General features: G+C 46.3%; 1 protein-coding gene across 1 annotated transcript in view; it reads left to right on the forward strand.

The window, feature by feature from the left end:
- Window positions 1–19,958: 19,958 nt before the first annotated feature.
- EP300 (E1A binding protein p300) overlaps window positions 19,959–22,215 on the forward strand; it is a 61,510-nt gene continuing 59,253 nt past the window's right edge. The window contains exon 1 of the mRNA XM_030961078.1: window positions 19,959–21,854. Within this exon, the coding sequence (XP_030816938.1) occupies window positions 21,761–21,854 (94 nt within the window). The 5' untranslated portion in view covers window positions 19,959–21,760. The remainder of the gene's footprint in view (window positions 21,855–22,215) is intronic.

A 22,215-nucleotide genomic window follows, 5' to 3' on the forward strand; every position in this document is an offset into this window, starting at 1 on the left:
CTGCTGACAGCAGCTGCCAAGGTAGGAGCTTCAGAGAGGCACCTGCACAAAGCTGTGCTAGCATCACAAGTTATTTATAACACAGTCAAAGCTTCCTAATGATTGTATCAGGCTGCACAGTTCAAGCCATATGAAATAACCTTCTTTTCACCCTATCAGAACAAAATTACTCCAGTAACAGAGAAGCACTTAACAAAGCCCAGTGCTGCATTTTCCACTGCCCACTTCACTGCAGCAGAAGACAGAGGAGAGTCAGCGCAGGCATTTCACCATGAGTTACAACTGGCAAAAAAAAGGGGGGCTGTATTTTGAACACATTAAAAAATGTGTTTTTCCACACATACCTTTGCACAGCATTAGGAGACAAGGAACTTTATTGCTTTTGTCCCAGTGGATCCTGGCATGAGAAGATCACCTTAGTGTTTTTCCTGCCTGTTCAGTGCCTCTCCACCAGATCCACACTTCCTGAAGATGATTCAGAACATGAAACGTGACAAAACAAAACTCATTTTAATAGCTTGTCTTGGCCAAGGCCAACTAGGAATATAGCTGTGTTATTATTGTGAGCTGGAACGCAGAGCTATTTACTTCATTCACAGGAACAACAACCAAATAGCAGCCCGTGGTGTTGGCAGGAGTAAAGCCATAACTAAAATATTTCATGCAAAATAGAAAAAGACCTGGAATAAACTCCTTATTATGGATCTAAAATATTTTTTCTTGGGCAAAATAGGCTCAGAAAGCTCCAACAGCTTGTGAGAGTCTCCTTGAAAAGTGGAGTTTTGTCCAATATCTGACTGGAAACCTCTGACACCCTGAGGATGAAACACCGACACTCCTGCCTCCAGATGAAAGCCTGGCACTTCACTGATGAATGAAAGCTTCAAGGCTGGAGACTTAAGAAGGACATTTAAACAAAGCAATTTCACATTTTGGACTGAATATAGTTCTGGAACCAGGATGAGCATTGAATATGTATATCCATTCCCAGCCATTGAAAAAGGAGAGCTGAAGGTAAAGTAGGAGTAGGCTGAATCCATCATCATGAGACTAACATAATTAGATTGGGGTTTGTTTTGCCTTGCTTTACTTTTCTTTTAATTAAAAGGCTCTCTGTACAATTTTGACAAATATTTTCACTGTTTTTGTATATCTTCTTTCCAGGGACAGGTTTCATTCCCAAGCTGGACCTGAGCAGCTCCCCAGCCAGACCTGAACAGCTTCCCCCAGCCATGTGGATACAAAGGAGTTTCATTCTCTGGGTACAGCACTCATCTGAAGTACAAAACAGGAGGATATAATGTAGAAATAACTATAGTAAAATCTGCTTAACTTTGAAAGAGGAACAGACTGTTTATCTGGTTGTACCAACATAATGTCCCTCAGTTTTGTTCCAAATTTTCAGTATATCTTGCACTATCTTCTGCATCTTAAGTAGATCAAGCTGTCCCTAAATACCCCATGAACATACCTGGAAGCAATATGTGCTTGAACCTCAAACATGTCTTCTTCAGTCCACTGCATGAGTCTTTTAAAACAGCCCTTCAAAGTGCCTTTCAAGAGAAGGAAGGGTTCCCTCTATGGGATTTCAATTTTCTCTCTCTGTTCTGGACACTTGATCCATTCGCCCTGCTCTGCACCTCCCCATTTCCTCAGCCTTGCCTCCGCCTGCTTCCCATGCACTTGCAGGCACTGCTGGGGGAGACTGGCGCCACCAGCTCTACTGAGCCAGGAGGTGGCTATGGGAGGCAGCACCAAAGATCTCCAGCAGCTCATTCAGAAAAATGCCTTGGGGTGATAGGTCCTCTTACCCCCATTCCAAACTGCTGTAAGTGACAGACATGGATACACCATGCTTCCCCCCATCCGTGTATGTCCATGGCAACTTTAGGAGAAGACATAAAAGCTGTCAGAGCTGCCCTGGCTTCCTTCTTTCCTTGGATTTCCACCGCTGTTTTTTCTCTTGCTCATGCTTTGGGATCAGCTTCAGTATAAACCCTACAGAGACTTGAAGAAGCCAAGGTAATGTGCATCTCCTGGAAAGTATGAGCTTCAAGGTATTTAGTCCATGGGCACATTTGCGTGCAGAATGGTGTTCAGAAGGACAGCAGGAAGAAAATACAGACGAGTCCCAGTTCTGCCTTTGTGGAAAGGCTGTGTGCATCAAGAGGAGCTGAAAAGCTCTGCCACACCCCTGCTCACTCAGTCTGACTCTGTGGCTTTTCCAGGACATCAGGCTCATCCTCCACTTCAGCTTTCTTGCTGGCAGGCCCGGGAAAGCAACACAAACATCTGTAACACAGGTTTAGAAGTGATTACTCAGAGTCTACAACGCTTTGGATCAGAAAAGTGCAGGGCAAGCACTTTTATTTATTTAGGTGCTAGACATGTATGGTAATTACTCAGTGCTTGTGTGTTTGGGTGGCTTTCTAAGTTTGAAAAAAACCAGACTGCCATGAATCAGTCACCAGTAAAAATGTGTAAGGAAGACGAGCTGAGGTAGGGAAGTTTCTGTAGTGAGTCATGGCAAGATCACAAGTAATTTGCCAGTGAGTTCCCATCCTCATCCTTGTCTGCCCAAGCCATTTCTGTTGGGTGGCCTCCAGGCAGTCGTGTGCTGCTGATGCCAGCATCCAACATCCCTGTGCACGGCCCTCATCCTCACCTGTCTTCTGTGAGCAGCAGTGCACAGGTCCTCCTGTATGCCTCTGTGTGCATCTTTTTTCCTCCCCGAAATCTACTCTTTGGAGTATCTTTCAAGGATTATGCAGAATGTAACAGAGATATATGTTGGGGCTGAAATGTAAGCTCTTCCTTTAGCAAGCCACACTGTTTTGATACAAGGACAACCAAAAATCAATTTGCTCCCCCTCCTTCTGCACACGCATTGTTAGAAACATAGACTAAATTAATTGCAGGAACATCATGCACCAGAGGGGTAGGGAAAAAAATTCAAAGCCTTGTAGTACAACTCTAACAGCATTTCATGTTCTCTAGGGTTTTCACTTGCAGTGACTCTGAATCAAGGTTTCAGTCACACAGAATTTAATGCCAATTTTTATTCTGCGCATTCCATGCTGGAGCGTGCACTTGACCTCTGCAAAAATACACTTTAAGGCCTCAATGCATCAGTGCTTTTTGAGTCTTGGATATGAGCAGGGCCCCAAAATTATTTCTCTCTTTAGTCCTCTAACAACAAGCTTTTTCTTCCTTTCTTCTCTCAGGTCTGGATTAACAGATAGATGCTATCCATCTGTGCCAAGGTCCCAGCTCCTGGGCGAGGTGATGAAATTGAAATTTCAGCTTCAGGAGCTGAGATTATTTCTTTTTATAAATTAAACTTTCAGTCTTTCATCATACTGAGAGGAAATTTGAAAACATCACCAACAAGATGTTGGCTGAAGTCTGTGGACATGCTGGAGCTGTAGATCAAACAAGAGATGCACTGCACCATGCATCTCAACCAGGACTTAATGAGAAGGGTTATTTCTACAAGGGCTTCTTCCTGGTTTATGGCTGGGGTGGCCTTTCACTGGCATATAAATCTGGCTGTTGGGGTAGAAGGTTTGGCAGAGGTTTCTCTTAATCCCAGAGGTGTGGGAATCTCACAGCCCAATGACATCATATCAAAGATAGGGGACATTTGACATCATACTGAGGATGGGAGACTCTCCACCACTGAATTGCCAGCAGAGGGTATTTTGGATCACCTTTAGAGGTGATTTGAAGGCTAGAAGATTGCAGAGTGCATCTGGCTGCTGGCACAGAGCAGTGAGCCCCGCAAATGTGCCGTATTGTCCCTGGGGGCTCCTGCTGCAGCCTCTTTTGCAGGGCTGATTACAGGACAGGAGGATCTGACAATCTTTGAGAGCATCTGCCTCATGCCTCCCATCAGGAGTGCTGTGATCACTGCAATCTCTACCTGTTTGTTTCTGGGGGTGAATTTTTCCAGTTCAGTGACTGAGGTGGAGGAGAAGGAAGCAAAACTCCCTCATAAAGCTCTCCAGGTGCTTGTGAGCAAAATGCCCATCTTGGAAAATGAATCCACCAATACTTTATGCAACCAAACATCTTAAAACACATAATGATGAATGTTCTCAGTAGATCTTCTCTATAGGATTATCTTCTTCTCAGAGCATGTTGGAGCCTGGATGTGTCAAGCTTCTGGCCCATGGAGCTCTGCTGAGGGGACACTTATTTTCTCAGCTCTGAGTGAGGAGCTTTGTCAGATAAAACTGCAGCAAGCAGTTAGCAAAATACTGATCACTTGCTTTGCCATCAATGTGTGCATCTTCTCAAACAGAAAGATTTTGCAGCCATCACTTGGACACTTTCAACCCCCATACCATGCCAGTAGATTGTTCTGGCTTTTCAGTAATAAAGGAGCTCACTTTGAGCTCCTTGTTTCAATACTTATTTCAAGTATTCACTTCCTCTTACTATCTTCTTTTTTTGTTTGTTTGTTTGGGGTTTTTCCCTTGAGAAAGCGAAAGTAATTTGCCTGTTCTTGCAAGATCTGATTTGCCTGCTCCCTTCCCCAGGACTGACACATGGCTGCTGGGACCAGGAGGTGACTAAGGGCTTTGCTGCAGCTGAACACCGAGCAGAGAGCCCTTTGCAAAGTTGTGTGTTATGTAGCGGGAAATGCTAAATATGATGAAACAGTTTCAGGGCTCAGCATTTCAGCAGCTGATTACTCCCAGTCCAGGATGAATCACCCTGGAGCTGCTGCAACCTCAGGCAGGTGCCGCCTCCAGAGCCCTCCCACCACCTTCCCCACGGCCTTTCCCATCCCCTTGCAATGTTTTATCCAGCAGCAGCAGCAGCAGCAGCAGCAGCAGCAGCAGCAGCAGCAGCAGCAGCAGCAGCAGCCACACAGGCACTCTTCTCACTCAGCACTCTTCTCTCCCTTCAGTTCCAGCACGATGGCTGTAGCCTGTCTGGCATGGTGGGACATTGTCATGGACTTACTAGACAGCACCAGCAAAACAGGAGAGCGAACCTCTGGCTGGGAAGTTTTAGGGTCTCTCAACTATCTCCATGTTTCCCTGAGCCTGTGCAATTTCCTGAGAGCAGAATCTGCTGCTGTTGGATACACCCCATTTTCTGAAGAGGCAGAGGGATTCAGCAACCCTAAAGCAATAAATCTGAGCTGAAGTAAAAGGGTCTGTAGGGTCAGCCTCACTCAGAAAAGCACAGAAACCACAATCACAGGGTAGGGGTGATCTTGAGAGGGAGCTGATAATCCCAGTGAGTTCTGCAGTCTGTTCATGTGCTGCCCACATTGGTGGCTGCTGTCCAGTCCTGGGGTTTAAGATGTCCACGGGGTGTTCTTGAGGAACTTAAAATCCCAGCTTGTCCCCGCTTTGTCCTGATTGCATAAATAACCCCAAAACAACACAACTCTTGGGGTAGTAAGGGGTTGAACATACTCATCATCAGGTCTCCCATTAGCAGTATTCTGAAGACAACTTCCCATAGGTGCTGCCAAGCAGTGTGGTTGGGAGATGTGTCCTCCTCTTCTTTGCACAGCACCTTCTGGATCCCCAGGGCTCTTCCTTGTCCCACTGTGCCATGAAAACTGATATTAGTATGAGCTGCAGAGCCTGTCCCACCCAGAGGCATCACCATCCACTTCTGGATATCCTGCTCACACCACTCTGAGACCTACTTGTAGCTCCAGAAAACAGACATTTGAGGGGCTGCTGCAGGGTAAGCTTGTGACTTGGTCCAGTTAAATGGTGGTTTGTGACTGAGCTGGAAACTGTTTGAAACTGGGTCCATCAGCAAAGTTGGATGAACAGAAGATGGTTGGTTTTATAGTTGGAGACAGGTAATTTAGAAAAAGAAATAAAAAGTCATCAATGATGAGATGTTTGATTGATTTGTCCTGAATTCTGTTGCTGTTCTTTCAATTCCCTAAGACTAAAACACAGTACAATAGGGTTTTTTCAGCCTCCTTTTCTTTATAGCAAAAGATAAGATTCATACCGAGCCAAGGTACTGAGCTCTACCATGAGATCCTGGATGCAAACCTGGCCCTCCATTCCTTGCCTCAGCCCTTTTCCCATTGCCACACCAAGGGTTAGATGAAAAAGAAAGGTCCTTTCCAAAGGGACTCAACCAAACAGGTTCACAATGTTGTGGTTCTCTACATAAAACTGAAAAGTTTAGCAAAACCTATTGTTGATATACTCTGTGTCATTTAAGCACATTTCTTAAGGAATGCTGCTATGTTTTAGAACACCAAATCTAAGAGCATCCTGTCATGCTCTCTAAGTAAAAACATTAGGGTATCTAAAAAGAAAGCAGTTTATTTTGACTCTCCAGAATGAATGAACCCTAGCAACAGAACTACATGAAAGCACAACTAAAACCATAGACCTTATTTTCTGTATTTGAAAGCATTCTGTTTTTCTCCCCAATAATCTCTTCTTCACATCTATATATTTTTATCATTTGTAACATGGCAGCTCTTTTTAAACTACATTTTGAGGAATAAGATTTCCTCATTGATAATCTCAAACCTTCAGAGCAAACCATGAATTCCCAACCAAAGAGCTCTTCCCATGTCAGCACAAGATGTGAAATTTTGAAACACAACAAAAGTAAGGAGAGGTATTTAAATTCCTTTGAAGGAAAATAACTCCCTAAAATATTACTATCAAATGCAGAAGTGCTAACATTTGTGAAAGCTGTCACCTCTTAGGACTGCTGGGACAGTGGGATCAGAGTGGGTGGAAGAATATGCAGAAGGCAAGGAATAAAAAGTCTCTCTGACAAACACAGGCAGAAGGCCTGGAGAGGGAATGGGCCAAGAAGGATACAAATACAAGTTGTGATCCTCCATTAAAATAATCATCAAATCAGAAGCGCTGTGACCTGTTAGGTAAAAGCTTTCGTTTATAAGCTGGGAGGAGCGACCATTAGGGTTTGAAATGTCCATTGGTGATAAATAGGCAGGTGAGCAAAGGTGGGTACATTTACCATGTGCACACTCTGAGGCTTCACCATCATTGCTCCTCTGTTTCATTCATCCCCTGGTTGAGTTGGGAGCACCAAGGAGGAGATCTGCCTGGGCTACCCACAGGTCTGTTCCAGGGCAAAATTGCCCTTAGGCCCTAAGGGTTCTGGTCCATTCTGCTTGGCTCCTGCCAGTCCCCCGAGAATCAGGGCAGGGGAGCATGTGGGCAGCTCTTCTGCTCCTCTCAGTGCCACAGCCACCCCAGCTGGATCATGGGGAGCAATTTGGTGAGTTTTGCATCCAAAGCAGGGGGTGAAGTAAAAAATTTTCTTTCTCTCTGATGTTCTCAGAGCAGTATGACAAAGACACAAAATTAATAAAAAGTCTCTTTTAATCATAAATAAATAAAAGAGTGCAACAGTGAACCACATAGGTTTCTGGAAGTTTTTCCTCACAGTGTATAATTTCTCTCTTGAATTCAAAACCACCTACTAGCGAATTTGAATGAAAATCGCTGAAAATATAAAAGCTCCAGAAGCATTTCTGATTGAGAGAGGTGGACAACAAACAGATCATAAAGCTGCACACAGTCACCATAGCGACGGGGCTTCCAAAAGGATGCATGGGAGCCTCAGCCTTCAGGAGCATCACCAACCTCCATCACACCAGGAGAAGCAGGAGCGTCCCAAAAGCAAGGCTGGGAGCTGTCCTCCAAAGGGAAGATGTCCCTTCAGAGAGCCAGGTGGGAGACTGTGCAGACAGAGTCCTTCCTGCTGGCCCCCTTGCCAAAAGAATCACTGAGCAGATGTGGAGAGTCTGGGAACTTGGGAAGAAACCTTCAGAAACATGGCCTTAGGGCAGAGATTGAGTTCTCTGGGCTTACCTCAAGCAGTGGGGATGAGAGGTGATCTCAGTGTCTTTAGCAGCCCAAATTTCTATTTGAGACTGAGACCTGAAGAACTTAAAAAAAAATACATTAAAAACCAATAGAGGCCAGAAATCAACCAGCTTGACTCCAAAATAACTTCCCCATCGTGCACTGCTGAAAAAAAGAGCACTGAACACTTCTGACTCCAGCATAGGGCTGTTCACAGAAGACTTAATCTCATAGGGTAAAAACAAAATGTGTAAGGGAAAGGGTTGCTCTGGTACCCAATAAATAGCAAAATCTATTGATAATTATTTTCAATAAAGTCAAAGTCCTTAATACTTTTTTTGTTATCAGCCTACAGTGAATAAACTGCTGCTGAATAGGCAGCCAAGAAAGGGAATGAGATGCAATCCTGAAAGAAAACAGTGGCTAGGGAGCACACAGATGAGGTAAATGTTTTCAATTTTGTTGTGCAGGAGCAATTTCACCCAGCACTAACTGACAGTAGTGGTTCATTCGGGGAGTTAGTGATGGATATGTCAGGAGCCCCCAAGTTCTAAAAGGCCAAAGGAGTTCCTATTAAGAGAAAAGGGAAGACAAGAGAAACCAAGGGAATCACAGACCAGTCAGCCTTGCTGTAACTCTTCAGAACAAATAATGAATTTATTTGTAAACATCCAGGAGATGACAAAGAGATGAGAAGCCAACTTGGATTAGTCAAGACCAAGCCATACCACACCAGCCTTCCTCCCAAAGCAGACTAACAGCAGAAGCTCCAGAGGTGCAGCAGCTCAGCTCCAGACATCTGTGGGCCAGTCTCATGCAATGTCCTGCTAAACCAGGCAGAAAAACACACTTGATAAAATTAGTGGGGGGCTAGTGGCAAAGCCTTGTGCTAATCCAGACTTCAAAGGTAATTTATTTTCCAGATGAAAGGGTGGTCCAAGTGACAGTGAGCCAGGATCTGTCCTGGTCACAGGCCTGTACATGGCTTTCATGTAAATTATTTGCCTGAAAAATCAGGTTGATTAAACCTGCAAATGACCCAAAGCTCTGCCATGTTGCAAATAACAAAGATAACTCTCCCCACAAATAATATGAAAGAGGCTTTATAAAACAAAGTAAGATATTCAAATTTCAGCTGTGCTTACTAATAGCATCTTGGAAAGACTGAAGATACATATAGATGAGATAAGTCAAAATCCTTAGCTACATATCACCCTAAATCAGGAAATTACTTTCTACCAGAGCACTGTGCACAGCTCACCCCCTGATTTGTGCTGTCTCTGCAAAAGAAGAGCCAGAGCATCTCTTATTTTGCATTTTAATTTTTTCTTTTTAAGGCCCACATATTGCCTCAGGCATGCTATAACTCACATTGGTGACAAAGAAATGTGAAAAGCCTTCTACCACATTACCAGCAAGACTGGGCCCTCCATAAACTGGGAATTCAAATACATTTTCACCCTTGCTTGGACTGGACATTGTGGAATGAGAATATACCCAAAGTAGGAAGAACTAGCACAAGGAAACTGTACCAAGGAGAAAGTGTGCTAAGCAGGACACCAGGTATTCTTCTGAAAGCTGGGAGACTTCCACTGACAGCATGTGATACTCCCTTTACCTCTGCTCCAAGACAAACTTCCACCTTACTGGCAAGGCTTCCTCCTACACATCTGCATTTTATCTTACAGATATATGATCAAAACTGATCAGGCGAAAAAGGTCACTTGCTGGTGGGACTTCCTGACACACTCATGAGGGACCTGGATGACAGATACCATCCAAAGCATCAGGGTTCACAACTGGCCTGACAGCCCTACAGTGTGAACCCAAGGCTGATTTAAGTAGGAGTTATACCTGTACCAATGATAATGATAAGAGAAACATGGTTCTTTTGTATCATCCACTACCCAAAATAAAAACATGAACATGCTGCCTTGGTCTGGATAACACACACAGAGGAAGATGAGCTAGACTTGAGGGAAGGAAGGCTCTCACGGGGCTGGGCAGGCTGCAGCCTGCTCTAGGGCCACGTCAGACTCCAGGCTGTGTGCCCAGAGGAAGCCTACAGTGCTGTGCTTGGTGTAATGAAGAAATATGGATGCGAATTAAACCCTCCAAGGAATGATGAAATTACTCTGTTTGTTTTTACCTTTGTTTTAATTAATCAATTCCATCTCTTCTTGGTTTTCTGTTGGTATGAATGGGTGACCAGGTGTGCTTGTGCAAAAAACGCCCTTGGAGGAATACTAAAACAAAGTAGTAAATTAGTTAAGATGGCATGTTTTGGAGCTGAAAACAAGATTATTCAGAAGTAGCCAGGCTTACTTAACCACCCCTTCTACTTTAGCAGTAGAGAAAAACTGGGCCACTTGTGAAACAGGGTATATCTAGACAATAAATGTTAATGCATGTTAAAGTAAAATTAAGGTTTAAGAAAGACATGTTAAGGGAAGTTACCGTGGTGATGCCTACCACGTTACATACCCAAACACAGTGAAAACAAGATTACCATATGACCTGGGTCATACAGCTTGGCAAAAAATCCAAAGAGGACTGGATATCCCCCTTCAAAGCAGGAGAGATATCTCCTTCAATATCCTTATGTCTTCCAAAGGCCTATGTTCTTCACTGCTGGAAAGCTCACTGGGGTTTTAACCTGAAAAGACTCTGCCTCCTCCTTGAAATCTTCCAAGACAAGATTAAAATCTAAGTAATTCCTTCAGTGGCAACCTCACAAGTCACTTTGATAGATACACAACCTGTTGGTCAGCTATTTGATTTATTGATTTGATCTTAATCGTGATCTCAGTGTGATCACGTAATTGATCTGCCTTAATACTTAATTAGCTTAGTAGAAATAATGAATTAATCTACGGATATCTTTGCTCAGGTGTTCCTTCATGTGATCATCCTTTTTAATCACCTCTGCAGGGAATATACAAGGTAGGTTTACACTATTAAATAGTCACTGAGGTCACAAACCTGAGGGTAGGAGTAGATTTGGATAGGGCATATGCCAGCAGCTCAGCTCTGCATCTCTCCAGCCAACACCTCATACACCCTGTGAACAAACTCATCACCAGGCACACTTGATCTCCCAAAGATCTTGCTGCATTGCTGAATGAAGGGCAAGGAGGGCTTTGTCTCAGAAGCAGTCAGACATTTCAAGGATGTCTTTCTCCATGGTTCACAACCAAAGAGGAGCGTCCTGGGGCTCAGAGTGGATGATTTATTCTCCCTTAGCCTTCACTCATGAGCCCAGAAAGCTCTGACTCTTAAAGTCCTTAGGGAAAAAGTTGAGACTGAATTAAACTGAAAGAGAAAGTAAGATTTTGAACTGTAAGATTTTGAACAATACAGAACTGGGGCAACAAGCATCCCATACTGTTCTTTATTTTTTGCATTGTCACAGTTCTTGGATACCAGGAGAGATCACACACTCCTGTGGGATAGGTAACACACAAAAACCAAGTCTCAATGGATTTTATGTGAGGTGGATGGGCGGTGGAAGGAAATGAACAGCTGAAATCACACAAAATCACACAGTATTTGCACCTTGATGGTTAAAATTTGAGCAGAAGAGCTGAGACTCCTTGCTTGTCACACAATGTGAGTGAACAGAGAAGGAACTGGGCTGGTGCCCATGGAGTAACCCACCATCAGAGCACGAGTTCCCACTGCTCCCTGTGCCCAGGCAACTCTTTTCAGGATTGATGCTTTCAAATTCAGGTCAAATGCATAACCACAACAGAATGAGCAGAAAAAGAAGAAAGAAAGAAAAAAAGAGAAAAATAATAAAGGGGAAAAAAAAGCTTGAAAAGCTCATATTACCAACTCCGAGTGGGTAAGGGATGCAGCTTTCCTTACCATTCAGTTAGCTAATTTTGTTCTTTACGAATATTGCTGTTAGCTTTGTGAGAAAGCCAGGAGACATCATCTGAACTGGCTTAGGAGTTATAAACAAGCATTTTAATTTTTATTTAAACTGAAGAAGCTGCTAGAGGCCTGTTTTGAAGCCAGTTTAAGCCCATGGAAGGATTTAATCGGGCTTTGTTTGCAGGCGTGGCAGCAGCCTCTTTTAAAGTCGTTCCTCTGCTCATAATCAAGCCTTGCCCCCGTCAGATTTTAACCAGCTCTTCCTAGGTTAGGCACGGGGATGGGCTGGGGATGGTCCCTGGTCCCTGCTGCAGTCACATACCACTCTGTGGTGCCGGCGTTGGAAGCCAGGCTGCTTCACTGTTTCCACTGCCGACTGTTTGCAAACGCAGGAGAGGAGCTGGGAATGAACAGAGCAATGCAGAGTCGGGGAGGGAGGGGTTTGGTGGCTGGGCTGGAGTTAGTCACCGCAGACTTCCATTTCCAGATCGTGAGGAAGGACTCAAGCCATTTTAGGCATTTTCTTGGACTTCCTTCTCTGCTTTTAATTGAAATACCCAGGAGGGATGGAGGAATCCACAGGCCTATTTTGCACTGATGTAGGATACTTCTGTGCAAGCACAGACGTGCTCCCCCTTCATATTGTGGAGCCAGACCACTGTTGTTAGTCCTTGGCTCAGTTCCTTTGCATGGCAACAGGGAATCTTCCACACATCTCACCTTCTGGAAGCTGATGCACTCCTCTGTGGAAGATGTTCACCGTTGTGAGAATAATTTTTAAAGAATTTTCTTGCAGGAGCTAACTATGCTGGGATGGCTTGAATATTCAAAACAAAACACATTTAATTCTGATACCTCTGAGGTATATAAATATACATATACATTTATCCATATGTATCTGTAAGTGGCACAGATAGGAAGACATATGAACCAGCAAATTGCAAAATCACAAGAGGCTTTAAAGGCTTTGAACACCCCTGTTCCTTTTCAGCAGGACCTCAGATGCCTACATCTAGCAGGGTAAACAAGAAAAAACCTTGCATAGCTGCCAAGACAACTGACACATCCAGCTGCCAGACTTTTCACTATGCTTCTCACTCCGGTGTTTTAAGTTTTGCATCTCCCCTTGTCCAGCAGCTCTGTCCTTTTTGCCAGAGCAGCTGTTTGGAACATCACCCCCAGGATGTCCTGGGGGGCAGGCAGCAGGCATGCTAGGAGCACATCCAGCACGGCCAGGCAAAGTCACCTCTGTCCATTCCCAAACATGGGGGCCATGCTCACCATGCAGGGCAGCAGCAGCAGCAGCAAATGGGATTTTTTGTGTGGTTGATGTTACAAAGCTTTTTTTCTCCTGCTGAGACAAAAGAATTTTCTCTGTCCAGGGGAGCTCAGTGTCCTGGTCACCCAGAGAAGATTCTCCTGGGCTTGGTGCTTGGCCTAGCAGGACTGTGCAGAATGCCCATGGCCAAGCCCCTACAAACGGGGACCAAACATCTGCACAAAATACTTATTTATCACATGGTGAAAGGATCAATATTTCTGGCCTTTTGTGATGCTGATTGTGTGCCTCCAGCTTTGTGTTCTGCTTTCTTGAAGCTGATTCTTAATTAGCAACAAAATTGCAGTCACAGAAACACTGAGGACAAAGGAGTAACATCAACCTTGAAATTGTTACTTTTCTGACCACTAGAAAAGCTCTCTACCTTCCCCTAAAAGCTACTTAAATGTTTCTTCACTTCTAAAGAATGATAAACAAGTCCTTGCTAACAGAGTATCATGACAACCTCGACCTTCCTTTCCCATTGGGGTCTGTTGATGTATGAAATGATGACCAGTGCAGCCATCTCAAAAGGTTTCAGTTTTACTCCCAGGTGGTTCCACCTTTACTATGGTGCCTGTGCTGGACTGGGTGACTGGTCTTTCCCTGACACCCCACTGGCATGGTTTGTGACCACCTCCACTGGATCTGGAGCATCCTGAACGCACTGAATCTGGAGCATCCTGTGGCACCCTTCTCCCATGTCTGTCCTGCAATCAGGAAGGCATCTGAGATGGCAAAAGAGGTTGGAGTAAGTATCACAAATCAGCCCATAAATCTCTGCTCTGCTAAAATGATCTTTCCAAGGCTTGAGGCAATGTAGGAGCACAAGGAGGAAAAGTGTGCTGCTGGGCTGCTGCCACAGCTTCTGCATTCTGGCTGCTCTCTTGGTGCCTTTTAACAGCAATGCACCATCAGGGGTGATGCTCCTTTCTCCAAGGCTTCCAGGCCTCACATGAGGGACAGGCAGGGAATGAGAACTGAATGCCTGGTGCCGCCTCATGTCAGCATCCCTTGCTACAAGAGACCAAAAAAAAAAAACCCCAAAAAACAAAACAAAAACAAACAAACAAACAAAAACCAAACCAACCAAACCAAACCAAACCAAACCAAAAAAAACCCAACTTGTAGGTGATTAAATGTGAGGGTTCATAAGCACAAGGAAGTTTCTGGGAAGAGAAGTGATAAGTCTGTGTAAATTAGGAAGGTAGGGAACTGAGGATTAACCCTATTGTTTTACACACAGTGGTGGCATTAGAATCAATTGTATTCTGATGTTTGTGGTTAATAATTGACTTCTACTTCTTTATGAAGAAGGAAAAAATTCATGCCAAAAAGTCAAGAATGTACAAGATCTTTTTAGAGAAAAGCAGAAAAAGAAAAAAAAAAACCAACCTAACCAGACCTATATTTCCTGTGGATTTTTTTCCTTCCATGGTAGCTGCAAAACCAGTTAAGTTTGTGTTAAGTGTATTATCCTGTGAACAACATGGTCCCATTAGCTCTGTTAGAAGGCCAATACCCTCTATACTAAAAACCTCTTGATTCAGTACATTTCCCTGTCACAGAGTAAATTTCTGCTTGACCCCACTGAAGAAATCACTTTAAATCTTGAAACATAAAAACTATTACAGCAGGAAAAAAAGTTACCTTTTCCCTCTCATTGCATTTTGATTGCAGACATCAAACATCGTGTTGCAGTTCAGCATATAGGAGAATGTTGCAGCAAGTAAAAAAAATTAAGAAATACTGAGGGAAAAAAAACACAGAAAGGAAGGGATTGTATGGCAGTAATAAATGTATTCTGTTCTTTATAAACACATGTGTGCTGTGGATTTGTGTCTGTGGGACAATTCAGGAAACAAATGAAAAGATAAGTTTTGGGCTTAAACTCAGCAGATTTCAAAGTGCATTGTTTATACCCTCTGCAGTGCAATAAAGCTTATCAAGAACTTTTCCATTGGATACAAGAGGCAAAAGAAGTAAGAGGAATGTGAACAGTATGCTTCCTTTGGGTTGCTACAATATCTGTAATTCTTTCAGCACAGATTTCCTATGTTAGCTTAAGCTCTGTCTCACAACGATCATTTTTAGCAGATAATCATAAATACTTTGCTGAGCTGACTGAGTTGTTCAGAAATTTGCCATCATTTCACTCTCCACAAGCTCAAAGCATGTGGCAAGTTCAAGGGCCCTTAATTAAAAATATAATACTTTCATTCTAGAAGCTCTTGCTTGCATCCTGGTAATACTCTGGGATAAATCAACTGCTGATGTAAATGCAATTAATTTCAGTGTAATTTCATTTAGAAGCAACAAGAGTACTACATTTTTATTTAATGATTTGAATGTGCTTTCTGTAAGGAGGAGTAGGATCACCTCCCCCTTACAGAGGGTAGAGCTGAGCCTGGGAAGTGAGAGGCAGAGATTTGACCAGCCCTTGGTAAAAGCTGGGAGAGCATGCAAGCCTCTCACTCTGATCCACATTTGTGCTTTCAGCATGAACCAGGACATGGAAATGACACACAAAGTACCACACATTTCAAGCACAAGATTTGGCTCTAGATCACCAGACCTCAAAGCTGCACTATTTACTAGGCAGAATGTACTTCTGCCTCTCTCTTAAATTGAGAGGTCAATTTTTGTCTTCTTTTCCTATTTTGCTCTTGTAAAGGAAGACAGCATGGCATGCTTGTTAGAACTATAATGTTGCATTTGCTAATTAAATAAAGTGGGGTTTTTGGGAGAATTTCTTTTAAGCAAAACCATGTGTTCCAGGGAGGAAACATTCTTCTGGTAAACAGCTGAGCCCTTAACATTTAGCAACATAACTCTGTGTTTGCAGCTATTGAAAACTGTGTGACCGAGGAAGCCTGTGTTTCTGAGACTGAGGACTGAAAGCATTTTGCTTGCTGTCAGAACGCCAGCCCTTTCTTTTATGTATACACTAAAAGCAAGAATGAACCAACTATTGGATGGTTGCTTCTTATGGTTTTAATAAAATTTGTCTCGTATCAAAACACTGCTGTGTTTTAATGTTGACGCTGCACTGAGCAATGTTCTCTGCTCTGGCACAGCTGGCTCTTGCTTTCCAGAAATATAGCTGCACCCTGGCATTACTTGCAAAAATTGCAGCCTTAAATCATTTCCTCATCCCTCCGACCTGTGCCAGAAGGATCCTCCATGCACAGATCTCCTCACTGGTACAAAGAAGGGGGTCATTCCTCCTCCTCCCCCAGCTGCTGTGTGAGCAGAGCTGTGGTGACAGGAGGTAGCTAGGGAACAGAAGATACCTGCCAGACATGAACAGCAGCCCTGGAAAGCTCAGGGAAAAAAGATAATAGAGCTGGAAACTGCAAGCAGAAACAGGACTGAGAGAATGGGAGTGCCCTGTACCTGGCTCCTGCTTTCCATTCCAAGAGTCCACATCTTTCAGAGACACTCAAAGGGCCACAGGGCTGTGGGTCAAATCCTGCTGAGGGGAAGCAGGGAAGTTTTATTTGGTATAATGGATTTCCTGAGCAGCATTAGGGAGCAGGGGAGGCTGGCTGGGTGACTTTGAGATCTTACACTGCTTCTCCATCCAGCAGCTGGAAGGGGAAGGCCACAGTCCCAGCTCCCTCTGGGCTGAGGAAGATGATCATTGCTCATCTCACTGAAGCTGGGCTGCTGAGCTCTGGGCATCACACTGACCTTTGCAGTACAAAGGGATCTTATCTTGTTCTCTGTAGCCCTCAAAGCAGCTGGCCATGCTAACAAATTTCAGTAACTACCAGCTAAGGCCAAACAAGATCCCACGATAAAACTTCAAGGCTCTGCATTCCTGTCTTATTGCTTTCCTGAGCAGATTCTCATTTTAACTGGACTTAGGGTACTTTCATCCAGTTATCTTAAAGTACATAACAACTACTGTAATTACTGACAATAATGAGCTAATCAATTCTTCAAGCTATTATTTTCAAGGGATAAATATTACTATCCTTGCTGCAAGAATGGGGAAACTGAAGCAAAGAGGACAAGTTTTTGCACGAATAGGTGTGTTTTACTTTTAATATTATAATATCCTCCTGGTTTTATTTTTATAGGTTTATGTATTTACTTCTTAGTATGCTTTATGTTCTGTTATTGCTTTCCAGTAAGGTTGCCTGTCATGGGTTGTGTGCGTGTACTAAGGTTCATTTAAGAAAACTTCAGCGATTTCAAAAAACTTAACAGACATTGAAGAGTTTTTTGTCATTGTTTATATATAATATATACATGTTTGATTTATCATAACCCTATTTTCCTGGCTTTTCCTTTTCTTCCTCCTTCTTTTATTTTTGATGCTTTTTTAAAAGAAAAATACTGCAAATAACGTTATTTTCTATTTATTTTTCATATACTTCAGCTTGCATTTAAACCTCTCATATGGAAAGCCAACTGAATATGACTTTATAATTTCTAAAGAACTAAGATGTTCTACTGGGTAGGAAGCTTGCAAGGCAGAACTATGGCTTTACTAAAGTATCAGTTAATCACTTATAATTAACATTTAGAAGACATATGTTGGTTTGGTAGCATTTATCCAAGAGTTTAATTTTCCCACAGTTCAGATATGCATCCCTGAACCCTTTTCAAGGATAGATAGACAGGTAGCCAGACCAGAGGCAAAGCTGCACAAAAGAAAAAAAATAGAAAAAAAAAATTTGTTTGTCAGCACAATTTGAACTGAATGGTAGGATCTAGTTTCTAGATAGGAACAAGTGTCACAAAATTCTTATTTCAAACATTTTCTTTACTCCAAACTTGCTGTTTAGTAAGGGCCTGACTTCTAAAAGCATTTAGGTGTTTATGTGCACTTCAGCATGTTTATGTGCACTAAAGCCAGCACTAATTCCTTATTGAACTGTGGACTAAGGGTCTCCAGATAGTCTGACAACCTTATATTGACTTATTTCAGTCAACCTCTAATTCTAACAAGACCAAAAAGTTAAAAGAAGTCTCAGCTGTGTTAAAAAATTGCTTCACAAACAAGGGAAACAGTCAATCTGAAAAAAAAAAAATTGAGGTAATATAAAACCTCTATAACTGGAATATTTTGGGAAATTTAGAAACCATAGAAGGCAAAAAACCTGTGAGAACCACTAACATAGTTTCTAAGGTGTCACTGTTAAGTTTTAGGCTGTTAGCCCTGACAACTTTAGTTCTGATACTTTCTTCTCTCTCAGATTATTTTCTTGAGGCTTATTTGTCATTTGCAAGGCTCCCTCCACCTCTCTTAGGGTGTTGCCCATGCCTCCCAGACTTTTCAGGAAGGCTAATCCAATCTTTGGGCATTTTTGGAGTGGTTTGTGTTTCCCTTTTTGTGCTGGGGGAGACAAGAACAATCTTGCTTAAAACAAAACCCAAACAAGGGAAGCTGAAGAGTGGGAGTATGTGAGGGAGCTGGTGGATAACTTACAGGGCTGTGAATCTCCTCCTGTCTGTAGGCTCCTCTTGTAGGCTGCAGTATGGATTCTGTGTTTAGTCTGGGCTCTTCCCAAATACCTGCTGCGGCTCTTACGTGGATTGCAGAGAGCTAGGCCCTGAGGGTGAGCGGCAAGGGAAGTCCTCCTCGCAAATGTCCGGCTTTGGATCAACACCCCCCTGATTCTCCGTCAAAAACATGCACGTGCCTGCATTTCCCTTCCACTCCTAGCTCGTAATGGTGCGCGGCCCGACTGAGTCCAAACGCACCGAAGGGAAATGCCGGGATGGGGCATTTCCTCACGGATGAGCCCTCAGAGATTTGAGGAAAACTCGTGGAGGGCCCGTAACCTCTGGGACGGCTCGGGGGCTGAGAGGGCTGGCGAAGGATCGCGCCAGTGTCACCTGTGCCTGCGACAGCCCCTCTGAGGGGCGGGAGCGCTGTCAGGACTCTGCGATCCCTCACACCGTGCCCTGCGCCATCCCCGGCACACGCGGGGCTCTGGCAGACAGCGCGGGGCTTATTTACCGTTTGGCGTTTGGGGGTTTTTGTTTGTTTTGTAACGCCGACGGGAGCCTGAGGCAGCTCTGGGCACCCCCGGGGTGGGCAGTAGAGAGCGCCCCCAGATGAGGAGGAATTCATGCACGGAAAGGGCAATTCAGCATTGGGAGCTGCCCGGGGAGGTGGTGGAGTCTCCGTCCCTGGAGGTGTTTAACGAAAGACTGGACGTGGCACTCAGTGCCATGGGCTGGCTGACATGGTGGCGTTCGGTCACAGGTTGGACTCGATGATCTCAGAGGTGCTCTTCTAATCTAATTTATTCTGCGATTGTGTGATTCGCACATCCACTCGCCCACCTTGGGGACCTCGGGGTGCGGGCCCCGTTTCCTGGCCCCTTTGCTCGCTAGCCGGGGGCCGCTGGCCCGGGCTGCCATGTCTGTGGCGCAGCACGGCCCGCGACCGGCGGCAGAGGCCCCCCGCCGGAGGAACAGGCCGGGAGGGAAGGAAGGAAGGAGGGAGGGAGGGAGGGAGGGGGGAGGGCGGCGGCAAAAGAACCACGCTCTTCCCGCCGGCGCCTCAGCCCACCGGGCCGGGCAGCAGGCACCGGGTAGTGCAGCAGACCCGGGCGGCCACAGGCTCCGGCCAGGCACCTTTGGGCCTACGCCGCGCACTTTTGGGCCGACAGATAAGGGCGTGTGGGGCGGGGCAGGAAGGAGCCTTTTTTTTTTTTTAAGGGAAAAACCCTTCGCCTTTAAGGGGCGGGGCCACAGGAGTTTGCGGAAGAGGCCGGAGAAATGCGAGCGCTGATTGGATAAGCGCGGTCTCGTGACGGCGCCCGGGGCGGTGCCGGTCCCCCCACCCCGCCGGCGCCCCGCGTTCCATTGTGTGCGCTAGCGCCGCCGGGCCCCGCCCCGCCGTGTCCCCGCCCGCGGGAGTGACCACGCCCCCGGCAGCGGCCCCGCCCCCCGTGTTCTCTTGGCTCATTTCCGGCCGCCGCCGCCACCGCCGCTTCCCTCCGAGGGCTCGGGAGAGCGAAGGAACAACAGCCGCCATTTTGTTTGTGTGTGAGCGACGGAGGGAGGAGAAGGGAGCGAGAGGCCGAGCCGGACGGGGCGAGCCAGGGGGAGGGCAGCGCACAGAGAACCAGGGGCTCGGAAAGGGGACGGGGAGAGAAGCGAGGAACCCAGACGCCCCCCCAACCCCAGCCTACCCGTCCCCTCGCTATTCCCTCTGTTTCTGTTTCCTTTTCTCTCTTCTCCTTTTCCCGGAATTCTCTCTCCCCGCACTGCCCTCCGCCCCCGCTTTGCCCGCTCCGCACACACGCCCCCGGAGCGCCAGGCAGGGGCAGTAGGGAGCCTGCGCTCGGCCCCCGCGCTGCCGCCGTCCCGCCCCGGCCCCCCCCCGCGCCAGGCAGCGCCGGGGACCCCTTCCCCCGCCCGGCCATTCCGGGGCGAATCCCCCGGCCTTCCTCGCCGTGATTTTTCTCCTGCTTTATTATTTTAATTTTACCTCTCGATCCTCTTCTCGGAGGGGTCGCTGCGCGGCCTCCCCTCCCACCCCGACTTCCAACCTCTTCGCTCCCTTCCCCACCCTCGCAGAGGTGAAGGGGGAGTCCCCCGCGCCCGAACAGCGGCCGAGGGTCTCCTCCCTCGCTCATCGCGCCCCGCATCGCCCGTGGGTCCGGGAGAGCTGAGACAGGCGGCCCCCTCCCTGCCACCATCCTCGGCCGCCCGGGAAGGGGGAAGGTAGGCAGAGAGGGCGGGAGGGGCCGGCTTCTTCCTCCTCCTCCTCCTCCTCCTCCTGCCGCTGCTGTGAGATCGGCCCCTCTGCCTGCGCCGGAGGGGGTGCAGCCTGCTACTGCGAACGAGAGAAAGAGGAAGGGGAAAGAAGAGAAAAAGGGGGGGCAGAAAGGGTGTTGAAACCCGCCCCCCACCTTCCCATCCCGCGATCGGTGCTGCCTCCATCAGGACAACAACCCCTCCTCCTTCCCTGCACAACAAGATGTGAAGCGGAGACTCCTGGGACTTATCCTCACCCTCCTCATCCTTACAGCTCCCCTTTCTGCAGCCATTAGCGACGGGCGAGGAAGAAGCGAGTGGAGCTGGGGACCCCGCGCACGCCGTGCCACTCCCCCCGCCGCCTCCCCCCCAGCCCTGTCGCTGGCGGTGGGTATTTTTTCGCAGGGTGGTGTTGGAGGGGGAAGGAGCCGCTGCTAGAGGACGGTGATCTTTTTTTCTTTTTTCCTCCTCCTCTCCCCTCCTTCGCCCGCCTCCTTGTGGCGATGAGGAGGAGGAGGACGGCGCCGAGGAGGAAGAGGCTGATGGCGGCGGTGAGGAGGCAGCAGGAGGAGGAGACCCCCCGAAGGATGAAGATGATTATGGTGGCGGCGGCGAGGAAGCACCAGTACAACAGCCGGGATTAATTTTACTAAAAAAAAATTTAAATATTCACCAGCCTCCATTTTTTTAAATTTTTTTTTTTTTTGTGGCGGGGGCTTTACCTGCTCTTCCCATCTTCGTTCAGCCCTTTCGCCTGGGGGAAGAGGCCTCACCCCCGCCCGCCCCAGCTCCCACCTCTCCCAGCTTCTCCACTGCCGCCCTCCCAGAGCCCGAGGAGCAGAAAAAGGGGAACTTGGCCCCCTTCTCCGCCAGATCTTCCTCCTCGCTCTCGGCCTTATTGTTGTTCTTCAGCTGACTCGGGGCCCCAGAAGAACGTGAAGGTTTTGGGGTTCACCCCCCACCTTCTCTCTGCTCTGAGTGATTGTCTAAAAAATTAAAAATGGCCGAGAATGTGGTGGAGCCGGGCCCGCCTTCAGCCAAGCGGCCTAAACTCTCCTCACCGGCGCTCTCCGTGTCCGCCAGCGACGGCACAGGTCAGTCTCCGGGCCCCAGAGCCTCCCCGCTTCTCGGTACCGCAATTACTGCCCTTTTCTCCCCTCTTTTGCCTAAATCTCCTCCTCCCTTTTGCTGCTGTTAGCTCGAGCCTGCTCTTCTCCTTCCCGTCTGTTTCGCCTGTTCTCGCTCCGTTTGAAGCTATTTGCGTTAATGGCACAGGGAGGGTGTTCTGATGGTTTTGCCCTTCTGGTTTTTTGGAAGTGATTGAAGGCAAAGCTGTTCAGTTTATTGTGCTTTTGATCAGCTGCAGATAGGACTTAACAGTTCGTCATTCTCGTGTCTTTCACAATAGTAGCGATTACGAGCTCCTTGCTAAGCATAATGCCAGTTGCAGAAATA

This window comes from Camarhynchus parvulus, chromosome 1A (genome assembly GCF_901933205.1).
Source record: "Camarhynchus parvulus chromosome 1A, STF_HiC, whole genome shotgun sequence".
In the NCBI taxonomy this organism is placed as follows: domain Eukaryota; kingdom Metazoa; phylum Chordata; class Aves; order Passeriformes; family Thraupidae; genus Camarhynchus; species Camarhynchus parvulus.